This window comes from Scyliorhinus canicula, chromosome 20 (assembly GCF_902713615.1).
Source record: "Scyliorhinus canicula chromosome 20, sScyCan1.1, whole genome shotgun sequence".
NCBI classification, from domain to species: Eukaryota; Metazoa; Chordata; class Chondrichthyes; order Carcharhiniformes; family Scyliorhinidae; genus Scyliorhinus; species Scyliorhinus canicula.
Window position 1 is genome coordinate 37,080,138 of NC_052165.1, and position 15,012 is coordinate 37,095,149.

Below are 15,012 nucleotides of genomic sequence, written 5' to 3' on the forward strand. Positions count from 1 at the left end.
CTTCCGGTTCCGGCGCATGCGCAGACGCCATTTGTAGTTCTTTGCTTACCGGAGACTGCAAAATGTGCTCCGACGCCATTTTTTGCCGTTTTTCGCGGATTTCAGCGATTTTACTGTCCCACCAGGACTGCAAAATTCGTAAGTGATCTTCTCTTCCCGATTTGGACAGGGTTTCAGCGTTTTGGCTTTGTGAGAAATTCTTTTTATTTCTTCTTTTTGATCTGTACTTTTCATTCGCGATTTCTTGCTCTTTTCGTGATTTTTTAAGTTTTGCATCACTCATTCTCTGTGCAGTTTGGACTCTGAGCATGTCTTGCTGTTCAAATTTCTCACAGTACTCTTCAAATTTGTTTAGTACCGTTTGTAAGCTGTTTCTGTCTTCACCTTTTGAGTATTTAAATCCATTATAAACTTTCCAAGCTTCATTTCCTTCGATGAGAATTGCTATTTTAATTTCGTCTGAGGCTGCTTCTGCATCATATGCTATGATAGCGAAATCGAACATTTGTTTAAACCTTTCCCAGGCACTTCTTACTTTTCCAGTCGTGTCCAGGTGAAGTGGGAATCCAAGGCACATCCTCTCATCAGCAATGTCTTCCCAAGTCGAATGTCCAGTAGGAGATTTCCATGCCATTTTTTTTTGTTTTCTGTATCTGCAGCTGAGTTGTCCTGTCATAAGCGTCTGAAATCACTCCTGGGTACCATGTGTTGTTACTCGTGTCTTAATAAAGCTCGTAGTCTCAAGTGTGGAGAAGATGCTTTATTGTGAGTTCGTTCAGTTTCCAGAGCTCGACCTAGAACGACCTTCCAGTGCTAACTACCAGCTTTGCTTGCTGTGTGTGTGTCCTGCTTACCAGCCCCCCTGCTGTGAAGTGTGTCTTGTGTATATGTGTTGCTCCAAGTTCTGCCCTCAGTGAAGTGTGTCCTCACTTCCTGTCCTGATCTATTTATATGGCTCTCCCGTGCTCCCTCTAGTGGTTGCTCAGTTGTGTTGCATCTGGTTAACTTGTGATCACCACAGATGGCACTGGAAAGCTCAGCATTTTTTGTCCATCCCTGATTACCTTTGAGAAAGTCTTAAATATAACTGAATGGTTGCGAGGCCCTTTCAGAGCACACCAGCTAGGTATGGATCTGGGCTCACATGTGTTGGACCTGATTGTCGTATGGCTACATAAGGCTGTTGGATATGTGTTCAATATTGTTCTACTGTTCTAGTACTATCATTATCTCCACTGTTGTATATACTTACTGTTATTGCTGTTCTGTTATTGGTTGTTGCTGTTGTACTGTTGGAATGTTGTTATTGGTGCTGCTGTGGGCTCCGCCAGTGGCTCCGCCCCTCTGAGGAGGTATAAAGCCCATCGATCTGGGGCAGTCTTGCAGTGCGGGAGGAGCTACAGGTTGGCACACTTTAGTCTATTAAAGCATCGGTTCACTACTATTCAGCGTCTCGACCAAATTGATGTCCATCAATTTAATAGACTAAAAGTTTTTTTGATAATGGATGCTGCCCTCAAACCTGAACGTCTCAAACTGGACCCGCAGGCCGCTGAAGCGTCCGCTATCTTTGAGCATTGGCTCAGTTGCTTTGAGGCTTACCTCGACTCCTCGACTGCTGTGGTTCCCCGGCACTCAAACAGCATCTCCTCAACGCCCGGGTGTGCCACGGGATCTTCCAGTTAATCAGGGACGGAGGTTGTAGATGTACTCAAGGGACAGTTTGTGAGGCCGGTCAATGTGGTCCTCGCTCGACAACTCCTGACCACGCGGCGTCAGCGCCAGGGTGAGTCGCTTGCAGAATATCTTTGTGAATTGAGGGTACTCGCCTGCAGTTGTAACTGCTGGGCGGTCTCTGCATCGGAGCATTCGGAGATAATGATTCGGGACACTTATGTGGCTGGAGTCCGGTCTATATCCGGCAGCGCCTCCTCGAAAAAGGGGCTCTCGACCTCGAGGCGACAGTGAAGCTGGCTACCCCATTAGAAGTGGCTTTCCAGAGCCTCGAGGCCTTCCCGTCCGACCACGCGGCATCCTCGGGGTTGTCAGAGGTGAAGCCATCACCCGACCCAGGCGTACCTCACTCCTGCGCCGCTCGGCTGCCGGCCAGCTCCGGAGGACCTTGCTGTTATTTCTGCGGCCAGGGCCAGCATCCCCGGCAGTGCTGCCCGGCACGCAGCGCTGTGGACAGGGCCAGCATTCCCGGCAGTGCTGCCCAGAACACAGCGATGTGCGTAATGAGTGCGGCAAGAAAGGTCATTTTGCGAAGGTATGTCTGAGCCACTCTAAAGCCCTAAAATCAAAAGCCTGTCAGGGCCGGCCTGAGGCTCACAGACCTCACAATGTGGCATCGTTCCTGCCAGGACAGCCCCCTTCCAACGCGTCATCCGCCGTGTGTGACCCGTGGGGGCTGCCATCTTGGCCGACATCGTCGACGCCGCCATGTTGTGATCACGCTGCTGCCACAGATTGTTCTCCACATTACCTCAGCTCGGTCCAGCTCGATCAGTCCCGGCTTTACCATCTGCAAAATTCTATGATGGCTGTCAAACTCAACGGGCAGGAGGCGTCCTGTCTCATCGGCTCCTGGAGCACAGATAGTTTCGTCCACCCGGATATGGTAAGGCGCTGCTCCCTCCGGGTCTTCCCCATCTCGCAGACTATATCCCTCGCCTCCGGTTCGCACTCCTGTCTCAAAACTGTCAGTACAAGGCGTGGAGTACACTAACTTTAAGCTCTACGTCCTTCCTCATCTCTGCGCTCACCTCCTGCTCGGTTTAGATTTCCAGTGCAATCTCAGAAGCCTAACTCTAAAATTCGGGGGACCCCTGCCCCCTCTCACAATCTACAGCCTCGCGACCCTGAAGGTCGCCCCTCCATCGCTCTTCGCAAACCTCACCCCAGACTGTAAGCCCGTCGCCACCCAGAGCAGACGGTACAGTGCTCAGGACAGGGCCTTCATCAGGTCAGAGTTTCAGTGGCTTCTGGAGGAAGGGATCATCGAGGCTAGTAACAGCCCCTGGAGAGTGCAAGTGGTGGCCATTAGGACCAGGGAAAATAGGATGGTAGTCGACTACAGTCAGACAATCAACCGGTACACACAGCTCAATGCGTACCCCCTCCCACGCATATCTGACATGATCAATCAGATTGCGCAGTGTCAAATCTTCTCTACGGTAGACTTGAAGTCCACGTACCACCAGCTCCCTATCCAGCCGGAAGACTGCCAGTACACTGCCTTTGAGGCAGATGCCTGCCTCTTCCATTTCCTCCGTGACCCCTTTGGCGTCACCAACAGGGTTTCGGTCTTCTAACGAACAATGGACCGAATGGTGGAGCAGTACGGGCTGCGGGCCACGTTCCCGTAATTGGATAATGTCACCATCTGCGGCCATAACCTACAGACCACAACGCAAACCTAGACAAATTCCTTCACACCGCCCGACTCCTTAATTTAACCTACAATAAGGAGAAATCCATTTTCTGCACAACCTGGCTAGCCATCCTCGGCTATGTCTTGGAAAAGGTGTCCTAGGGCCCGACCCCGACTGCATGCGCCCTCATCTCCAACTCCCCCTTCCCCACTGCCCCAAGGCCCTGAAACGATGCCTGGGGTTTTTCTCGTATTATGCCCAGTGGGTCCCCAACTACGCGGACAAGGCCCGCCCACTCATCAAGTCCACCATTTTTCCCCTGACGGCTGAGGCCCGCTCGGCTTTCAACCGCATCAGAGCCGACATTGCCAAGGCCACAATGCACACTGTGGATGAATCCCTTCCATTCCAGGTGGAGAGCGATGCGTCTGACTTTGCCCTGGCCGCTACCCTCAACCAGGCAGGAAGGCCTGTCGCCTTCTTTCCCGTACCCTCCATGCCTCCGAGATTTGACACTCCTCCGCGAGAAGGAGGCACAAGCCATTGTGGAAGCTGTGTGACACTGGAGGCATTCCCTGGCCAGCAGGAGATTCACTCTCCTCACAGACCAACGGTCAGTTGCCTTCATGTTTAATAACACACAGCGGGGCAAGAATAAGAACGACAAGATTTTGTGGTGGCGAATCTAGCTCTTCACCCATAACTATGAAAACTTGTATCGCCCTGGGAAGCTCAATGAGCCCCCAGATGCCCTGCCACGCAGTACGTGCGCCAGCGCGCAAACAGACCGGTTACGGGCCATCCACAATGACCTCTGTCACCCGGGGGTCACCCGGCTTCTTCATTTCGTCAAGGCCCGCAACCTGCCCTACTCCACTGAGGATGTCAGGGCTGTGACCAGGGATTGCCAAATCTGTGCAAAGTGCGAGCCGCACTTCTATCGGATGGACAAGGCTCACCTGGTGAAGGCCTCCCTCCCTTGTGAACACCTCAGCATGGACTTCAAAGGGCCATTCTCCTCCACTGACCGTAATGTGCACTTTCTCAACGTTGTTGACGAGTACTCCCTCCCCGTTTGCAATCCTTTGTCCTGATATGTCCTCTGCCACTGTCATCAAGGCCCTGCTCAGCATTTTCTCCCTGTTTGGTTTCCCCACCTATATACACAGCGATCGGGGCTCTTCTTTTATGAGTGATGAGCTGCGTCAGTACCTGCTCGGTAAGGGCGTCGCCTCAAATAGGACTACCAGCCATAACCCCCGGGGGAACGGGCAGGTGGAGAGGGAGAATGCTACCGTCTGGAAGGCTGTCCTTCTGGCCCTACGGTCTAGAAGTCTCCCAGTCTCCCGCTGGTAGGAGGTCCTCCCTGACGCACTCCACTCCATCCGGTCGCTTCTGTGTACTGCCACAAACGAGACCCCTCACAACCGTCTATTTGTCTTTCCGAGGATGTCGATCTCCGGGGTCTCGCTCCCGTCCTGGTTAATGAAACCTGGGCCGGTCCTCCTACAGAAACAGGCCAGGAGCCATAAGGCCGATCCCCTGGTCGAGCGGGTTCAGCTTCAACATGCGAACCCTTAGTATGCGTATGTGGCACACCACAATGGACGACAGGACACAGTCTCCCTCCAGGACCTGGCTCCCGTGGGTACCCCAGCGCCCATTATCACCACTCCCCTCCCAGCCACCTCCCCACTCACCTCCCAACCCATACCTTCACCAACATCTCCCACAGGGTCCTTTAGCCCTGCCTCTGCGATGTCACCCTATCCGGGACCCTATTGTGCGGACGATGTGCTCCCGGAGCCTAAGGTCTTGACGCCAGTGTCCACGCATCATCCGGAGCTGAGGCGCTCGCAGGGAACAATTCATCCTCCTGTGAGACTGAACTTGTGAATCCACTTCACCACCGCTGGACTTTTTTTCTTAACGGGTGGCGAATGTGGTGAGCCACATCTGGCTACATAAGGCTGTTGTATATATGTTCACTATTGTTCTACTGTTCTATTACTATCATTATCTCCACTGCTGTATATACTTACTGTTATTGCTGTTCTGTTATTGGTTGTTTCTGTTGGAATGTTGTTATTGGTGCTGCTGTGGGCTCCGCCTGTGGCTCCGCCCCTCTGAGGAGGTATAAAGCCCGTCGATCTGGGGCAGTCTTGCAGTGCAGGAGGAGCTACAGGTCGGCACACTTTTAGTCTATTAAAGCATCGGTTCACTACTACTCAGCGTCTCGACCAAATTGATGTCCATCACTGATAAGGACAACAGGTTCCATTCCCTAAAGGACATTAGTGAACCAAATGGGTCCTGGTAGTTTCATGTTCACTGTTACCGGTACCAGCTTTTTATTCCAAATATGCTTAACGAAATGAAAGTTCAAATCCCCAGTTGCCATGGTGGGAATATGAACTCATGTCTCTGGATCATTTGTCCAGTCCTCACACAGCATGATAGCACAGTGGTTAGCACTGTTGCTTCACAGCGCCAGGGTCCCGGGTCCGATTCCCGGCTTGGGTCACTGTCTGTGTGGAGTCTGCTCGTGAAATGAAATGAAAATGAAAATCGCTTATTGACACAAGTAGGCTTCAAATGAAGTCATGATGTGGAGATGCCGGCGTTGGACTGGGGTGAGCACAGTAAGAAGTCTTACAACACCAGGTTAAAGTCCAACAGGTTTGTTTCAAACACGAGCTTTCGGAGCACGGCTCCTTCTTCAGGTGAAGAAGGAGCCGTGCTCCGAAAGCTCGTGTTTGAAACAAACCTGTTGGACTTTAACCTGGTGTTGTAAGACTTCTTACTGTGCTCAAATGAAGTGACTGTGAAAAGCCCCTAGTCACCACATTCTGGCACCTGCTCAGGGAGGCTGGTACGGGAATTGAACCATGCTGCTGGCCTGCATTGGTCTGTTTTAAAAGCCAGCGATTTAGCCCAGTGCCAAACCAGCCCTCACGTTCTCCCTGTGTCTGCGTGGGTTTCCTCCGGATGCTCTGGTTTCCTCCCACAGATGCCGGAAGACGTGGTGCGGGATTCTCCAATCCCGCGGCAGAGTGTTCACGTCGCCGTAAACGGGCCGCTCCAATCCCGCGGCAGTGTGTCCACGTCGCATGTACGGGCCACTCCCACGACGAATTCCAGCATGGCGCTGGAGCGTATCGTGCCGCTCCAGCTGTCGACCCCGACGCGAACTGCGCGCCGCGGGCTCCCCGCATGCGCAGTTGCGCAGGCAACATTGAGGACATGCGCAGTGGTGCCGGCGTCAATGCGCTCATGCACAGTGGCCTCCTTCAACGCGCCATCCCCAAAGCAACATGGCGCAGGACTACAGGGGCAGGTGCGTAGAAAAGGATGCCCCCAGCCATAGAGGCCGGCCCGCCGATCGGTGGGCCCCAATCGTGGGCCAGGCCACATCAGAGGCGCCCCCCCCTCCCCCCCACCCCAGGGGTCGGACCCCCTCCTCCCCCAAAGGCCGCCACTGGACCCTTACACGCCGAGGTCCCACCGGCCCAGAGCAGGTTAGAACGGCACCGGCGGGACTCGGCTCTTTTCTTACGGCCACTCGGCCCATCCGGGCCGGAGAATTGGCAGGCCGGCCGCGTAAAGCGGCCCCGACCGGCGCTGTGCCTACCACGGCGACGCCAATGCCAGAGATTCTCCGCTCTGTGGAGAATCGCCTGCCGGTGTCGGGCGGCGTGGCTCGTTCACGGGGATTCTCCGGCTTGGCCCAGGGCTGGGAGAATCCCACCCGTGATGTTAGGCAAATTGGTCATTCTGAATTCTCCCTCTGTGTATCCAAACAGGCGCTGGAATGTGGCAACTAGGGGCTTTCACAGTAACTTCATTGCAGTGTTAAAGTAAGCCTACTTGTGACAATAATAAAGATTATTATTCGGCTAACAGACTGCAAATCTGCGTGTGTTAATTTTTCATGCAATGTGAATGTCAGGATTGGATTTTACTTGATGGACAATGGCATGAATTTAGTCAGAGTCTGGAATTTTCGATGTAATTCCACACTTTTGAATAGTTCTTGTCTGCTGTGGTCAGATGATAGAGGGCGGAAAGTCACACGCTGTGGTGGAACATTCTGAGAAACCTTTCCTCTGCGCTGCCAACATTACAATGAAAAGCAAATTACAAAAGGGCCCTTGTCACCTCCAACCAATATGCTGAAAATAAAACCATCACTCACAAATCACAAATCGCAAGATGAGAAGCGAAAAAATGAGTACAAAACCACACTAAGTTTTAAATGGTTATATATTTACACTTTTGTAAAATATTGAGTGTGTAAATTATGGCAGTCAGCCCAAATTCCATTCAGTGTAAATAGACCCAGATTCTGAATAAAATCTCACACTGTTGCTGCTACAAACCTTCCTTCGACTCCGGGCCAAGGAAACCCGGCACACTGGGAGCGCCAGGATCCAAAGGTTCATGGGGCACATATTCTTCTTCCTCGTAGTCACTATCATAATTAACAAGCTCTCTGTTCCCGGAAGGCGTCAGACTACCAATCTCGATCTATGGGACCAAAAAGACACCATGCATCAGTTTTCTTAATTTTAAAAAGGCATTTCACATTGACCTGAATTTTAGAGTTTTATATATCTGTGCAGTTGCAACTGTGACAATCACAGTCCAGCCGTCTCCTACCACATGAGGGCACTACAGTCTGAAGCCCAATCAGGTACTTGGCAAGTTTGCAAAACTGAAAGACTTGCATTTATATAGCACCTTTCACAACTACCATATATCTCAAAGTACTTAGCAGCCAAAAAAGCTGATCAAACTGCATCCAACTTACCAATGTGTCCGAATTCTACTTTAGCATTAACAGTTCTTAGACTGTGTATACTTGGAGAAACATGCTTTGGTTTTCTTACTTTCCAACTTGTGATTTCCTTCAATCAGATATTGAGGGAACAATTTAACGCAACGTTCTGCCCGGCGCAGATTTGGGCTCTCCAGTTAAATAGCGGGTAAGGCCAAAATCAAAGTTCGCACTGGGCGCGAATCAGTTTGTTATCTAACCGGCCCGCTCCCGATGATGAGGTCTGAATCTCGCCCAAATATGGCGAGCAGATGATTAACCCCAATTTGCATAAATTTCAATCTCAATAGCAAGATTGAGGTTGAGGAGCTTTTCGCCTGTGAGACCTTCAAGTCAAATTGTGGATACCCATAACAGGGGAAACCACAGCTTCTGCCTGTCTCTCCTACCAAACTATTCCAGGGCAGAGCCCTGTTCTTGGTTATATGCTGAAGATCACTTTAACTGTCTTTGACTATGAACAGCCTCTAGCTCAGGGGTGGGCAAACTTTTCCGTGCAAGGGCCACATTCAGAAATTCACAATTCACAAAGGGCCGCATAGTACGTATATAAAGTAAAATAATTACTTCACCCGGTTATGATTCTGGGCGCCTCATATAGAACATAGAACAGTACAGCACAGAACAGGCCCTTCGGCCCTCGACGTTGTGCCGAGCAATGATCACCCTACTCAAGTCAACGTATCCACCCTATACCAGTAAGTAACCCAACAGCCCCCCCCCCCATTAACCTTAAAAAAAAATTAAAAAAAAAAAAAAAAAAAAATTTTAAAAGAAAAATTTTTTTTTTTTTTTTTAGTGACTTGGTGGGCCGCAGAAATACCTTTGGCGGGCCGCATGCGGCCCGCGGGCCGTAGTTTGCCCACCCCTGCTCTAGCTTCACAGCTGAAGGCTATTGCTAATAAAGAATTAGCCTCGTTAGTTGTGAGAGCACTTCACAGTTGCAGGTTGTGAAAGAATAAAGAACAAAGAAAAGTACAGCACAGGAACAGGCCCTTCGGCCCTCCAAGTCCGTGCCGATCATGCTGCCCGTCCTTCTACACTTCCTGCGTCCGTATCCCTCTATTCCCATCCTATTCATGGGAATAGTGTTTGCTGCTTTTTCCTGCTGGTGGCTGCAGATGCCTGGAGGCTTTTGTTGCCGTTTCCTTCCGTTTCTGTAGCCGGAAAGAAGGACAATTTTTTTCTAAGGTACCTGGGGCGAAATTCTCTGACCCCAACGACGGGTCGGAGAATAGCGGGAGGGCCTTCCCGACATTTTTCCCGCCCTCCCGCTATTCTCCCCCACCCCCCGCCCAACTCCCGACCCGAATCGCTGCCGCCTTTTTTTTACGGCCGGCAGCGATTCACAGCTGTTCGATGGGCCGAAGTCCCAGCCCTTTACGCCGTTTTTACGAACGGCAAACACACCTGGTCTGGCCGTTCGTAAAAACGGCGTCACAAACTCGCTTTTCATAACCATGGCACCGATTGGCACGGCAGTACCACGGCCGTGCCAAGGGTGCCATGGGCCCGCGATCGGTGGGCACCGATCGCGGGCAGCGGGCCCGATGCCCGCGCACTCTTTCTCCTTCCGCCGTCCCGCAGTATCCATTCGCGGGGCGGCTGAGGGGCAACCCGGCCCGCGCATGCGCGGGTTTCGCGCAAATACGCGAGGACGTCATCCGCGCATGCGCGGGTTGGAGTCTTCCAAACCGCGCATGCGCGGCTGACGTTATATGACGCGTCAGCCGGCGCTAACTCCGGCAAGCGGGCTTAACGATATTCGTTAAGCCCGTCATGCCGGAGCCTACGGCATCGGGCTGCTAGCCCCGACCGGGGACCAGAATCGGTTCCCGGTCGGGAAGGGGCGCGCTGGCGTCAAACCCGCCCGGGTTTGACGCCAGCTTTACGATTTCTCCCGTTTTGGGAGAATCGCGCCCCTGGGTCCTGGAACACCGGCTCAGGGAGATATATGAATCCTGAATGCAATCCGGTTTGAAGCAAGAAGACGCTGAGGGACCTGGAGTGCGACATTGTCCCAAATGGGGCCACCTGATGGCGCCATTGAAGAAATGCTTTCGCAGATTTTTGATGCTTTTGTTGCTGGTGTGGTGAGTGCTGCATGTAACTAGCATATCACCACGGATTAAACACGCTGGAAGTCAAGGATGTTTAACTGCACCTTGACTGCCGGTGGAATATGTAGTTGGCAGGATTTGGTTCCGGTGAGGTTGGGCCGTGTGGGAGGGCCTACACAGCAGACGGAGAATGGCACTGATACGTGGAACAAGTAACACATTGATGAACGATAATTTCTATGACAAAGTTCGGGACATGATAGCACATTCTCAGGCTTCTCCTCCATTTCTGTTGAGGAACTTGTGAGGGCTGATACCGTGTGTTTGGTTTATTTGTGGAAATGAGCTCATATAGCTTTGTATTGGTACCAAAATGGAACGGTGAAGTTTCATTGTTGATCAATGATTAGTGTGATATGTGGAATGTTACCTAGTTGATTTTCAAATGTTTGTTAATGATGACCATTTAGTAAATATTGGGTGGCACTAAGTCCCCAAGCCCGCCGGACAACGAGTGAGAATCACTCCGGACCTTTTTCTCCAAAGTCCGGGGTGATCCTCCATTTTCCAGGGGGCTAGCAGAGCCCCGGCGTGCATCCTGCGGCTCTGGCTGCCGCCGGGGCCTTTCTGTCCAGACCGCGCGGCCGCTCATGCGCAACGCGCCCGCAAGCGTGTCCGCGCGGAGTAAGGTAGGTCCCTCACAGATCGTGACGGCGCGCCGATCGGTGGACCCGATCGCAGGCCAGCAAACCACTGAGGCCCCCCCCCGGAGTCAGATTCCCCCCCCCCCCCCCCCCCCCCAAACCAGGACCGCCACCGCGGCCACGGGTCTGAGCTCCCGCCAGGTGATAACACGCGGCGGGAGCTCGGCCGGTCGATCACGGAGAATCGCCGTGGGGGCCTGTTCCAACGGCCCCCGAACGATGCCGCATCGACTGCGCGCGCGGGACTAGTGCGTCTGAAGAGAACCACTAAAGTGCCATCGCGCTGGATTTCTGGCGTGAACGGCTATTCTCTGCCCCCGCGCCGGGCAAGATTCCAGCGAGGAGGGTCGGAGAATACCACCCATAATATTTTCAAGCGCGCCCTCGTGGGCACACATGCCATCTCTCAGCCAATTATGACTGCATCACATTTCAATCAAACTTTGAAGCCTGAACTGTTTGCCTGAACTCTAGAAGCATCAGAACAATAGAGGCAGCAGCCAACAATCAACCACTCGAGAGCTGGGCATCAGCACTGGGGATATCCTTGCGACCAAGCTTGATCTCCCACATGCTCCTGGCAGGGATCTGCGGTCTAGGAGCTCCTGGTGTGGCCGGGCTGAGTGTGCAGAGCGAGATTCTCCAGACAACTGGCTTGGTGGACAGCACTCTGAGAGAATGTAGGGCACGTAAGGGTGGGTGGGACTTGGGGGATTTGTGGGTTCCGGGATGGAAGCCCTAACTGAATGTTGGTCTATCGCCTTCTCCAGTTCCTTACAGATACCAAAATTGATGCCCTCGCAATGCTGGTGACAGTCCAGGCGGTCAGACGCCAGAGGAGGAGGGCACCCGCTCCCGGTAGCCGTGGAGGTCACCACAGCCCCGAAAGTTTATGCAATCAGTTCATTCCAGTTTCATTCCAGCAGGGACAAGTGCAGCACTTCACAGGCTATAGCCCACAAGCTATATCCCACAGGCTATATCCCACAGGCTATATCCCACAGGCTATATCACAAAAGCGATATCCCACAAGCTATATCCCACAAGCTATATCCCACAAGCTATATCCCACAGGCTATATCCCACAGGCTATATCACAAAAGCTATAGCCCACAAGCTATAGCCCGCAAGCTATATCCCACAGGCTATATCCCACAGGCTATATCCCACAAGCTATATCTCACAGGCTATATCCCACAGGCTATATCCCACAGGCTATATCCCACAGGCTATAGCTCAAAAGCTATATCCCACAGGCTATATCTCACAAGCTATAGCCCACAAGCTATATCCCACAGGCTATATCCCACAAGCTATAGACCACAAGCTATACCCCACAGGCTATATCCCACAAGCTATATCTCACAAGCTATATCCCACAGGCTATAGCCCACAAGCTATAGCCCACAAGCTATAGCCCACAAGCTATACCCCACAGGCTATATCCCACAAGCTATATCTCACAAGCTATATCCCACAGGCTATAGCCCACAAGCTATAGCCCACAAGCTATAGCCCACAAGCTATATCCCACAGGCTATATCTCACAAACTATAGCCCACAAGCTATATCGCACAAGCTGTAGCCCACAAGCTATATCCCACAAGCTATATCCCACAAGCTATAGCCCACAAGCTATTTCCCACAAGCTATATCCCACAAGCTATATCCCACAAGCTATATCCCACAAGCTATATCCCACAAGCTATTTCCCACAAGCTATATCCCACAAGCTATATCCCACAAGCTATAGCCCACAAGCTATAGCCCACAAGCTATAGCCCACAAGCTATATCCCACAGGCTATATCCCACAGGCTATAACCCACAGGCTATATCCCACAAGCTATATCCCACAAGCTATATCCCACAGGCTATATCCCACAGGCTATATCCCAGAGGCTATATCCCACAAGCTATATCCCACACGCTATATCCCACAGGCTATATCCCACAAGCTATATCCCACAAGCTATATCCCACAAGCTATAGCCCACAAGCTATATCCCACAGGCAACATCCCACAAGCTATATCCCACAAGCTATATCCCACAAGCTATATCCCACAAGCTATATCCCACAAGCTATAGCCCACAAGCTATATCCCACAGGCAACATCCCAAAAGCTATATCCCACAAGCTATATCCCACAAGCTATATCCCACAAGCTATATCGCACACGCTATAGCCCACAAGCTATATCCCGCCGGCAATATCCCACAAGCTATATCCCACAAGCTATATCCCACAAGCTATATCCCACAAGCTATATCCCACAAGCTATATCCCACAAGCTATATCCCACAAGCTATATCGCACATGCTATTGCCCACAAGCTATAGCCCACAAGCTATATCCCACAAGCTATATCCCACAAGCTATAACCCACAGGCAACATCCCACAAGCTATATCCCACAAGCTACATCCCACACGCTATATCCCACACGCTATATCCCACAAGCTATATCCCACACGATATATCCCACAAGCTATATCGCACATGCTATAGCCCACAAGCTATAGCCCACAAGCTATATCCCACAAGCTATAGCCCACAAGCTATATCCCACAGGCAACATCCCACAAGCTATATCCCACATGCTATAGCCCACAAGCTATAGCCCACAAGCTATATCCCACAAGCTATAGCCCACAAGCTATAGCCCACAAGCTATATCCCACAAGCTATATCCCACAAGCTACATCCCACAACCTATATCCCACAAGCTATATCGCACAAGCTGTAGCCCACAAGCTATATCCCACAAGCTGTAGCCCACAAGCTATATCCCACAAGTTATATCCCACAAACTATAGCCCACAAGCTATATCCCACAGGCTATATCCCACAGGCTATATCCCACAAGCTATATCCCACAGGCTATAGCCCACAAGCTATATCCCACCCACAAGCTATATCCCACAAGCTATATCCCACAGGCTATATCCCACAAGCAATTGCCCACAAGCTATATCCCACAAGCTATATCCCACAAGCTATATCCCACAAGCTATAGCCCACAAGCTATATCCCACAAGCTATAGCCCACAAGCTATATCGCACACGCTATATCCCACAAGTTATATCCCACAAACTATAGCCCACAAACTATAGCCCACAAACTATAGCCCACAAGCTATATCCCACAAGCTATAGCCCACAAGCTATATCCCACAAGCTGTAGCCCACAAGCTATAGCCCACAAGCTATATCCCACAAGCTATATCCCACAAGCTATATCCCACATGCTATATCCCACAAGCTATATCCCACAAGCTATTGCCCACAAACTATAGCCAACAAGCTTTCTCCCACAGGCTATATCCCACAAGCTATAGTCCACAAGCTATAGCCCACAAGCTATATCCCACAAACAATATCCCGCAAGCTATATCCCACAAGCTATATCCCACAAGCTATATCCCATAAGCTATATCCCACATTCTATATCCCATAAGCTATGTCCCACAAGCTATATACCACAGGCTATATCCCACAAGCTATAGCCCACAAGCTATATCTCACAAGCTATAGCCCACAAGCTATAGCCCAGAAGCTATAGCCCACAAGCTATATCCCATAAGCTATATCCCACAAGCTATATCCCACAGGCTATATCCCACAAGTTATAGCCCACAAGCTATAGCCCACAAGCTATAGCCCACAAGCTATATCCCACAGGCTATATCCCACAAGCTATATCCCACAAGCTATATCCCACAGGCTATATCCCACAAGCTATAGCCCACAAGCTATATCCCACAAGCTATTGCCCGCAAGCTATATCCCACAAGCTATAACCCACAAGCTATATCCCACAAGCTATAGCCCACAAGCTATAGCCCACAAGCTATATCCCACAAGCTATAGCCCACAAGCTATATCCCACAAGCTATATCCCACAAGCTATAGCCCACAAGCTATATCCCACAAGCTATATCCCACAAGCTATATCCCACAAGCTATATCCCACAAGCTATAACCCACAAGCTATATCCCACTTGCTGTATCCCACAAGCTATAGCCCACAAGCTAT

At 51.1% G+C, this 15,012-nt stretch overlaps 1 protein-coding gene across 1 annotated transcript in view; it reads right to left on the reverse strand.

The window, feature by feature from the left end:
- Positions 1 to 15,012, reverse strand: part of epyc (epiphycan) — a 52,760-nt gene that overhangs the window by 23,066 nt on the left and 14,682 nt on the right. The window contains exon 3 of the mRNA XM_038780484.1: positions 7,754 to 7,901. Within this exon, the coding sequence (XP_038636412.1) occupies positions 7,754 to 7,901 (148 nt within the window). The remainder of the gene's footprint in view (positions 1 to 7,753; positions 7,902 to 15,012) is intronic.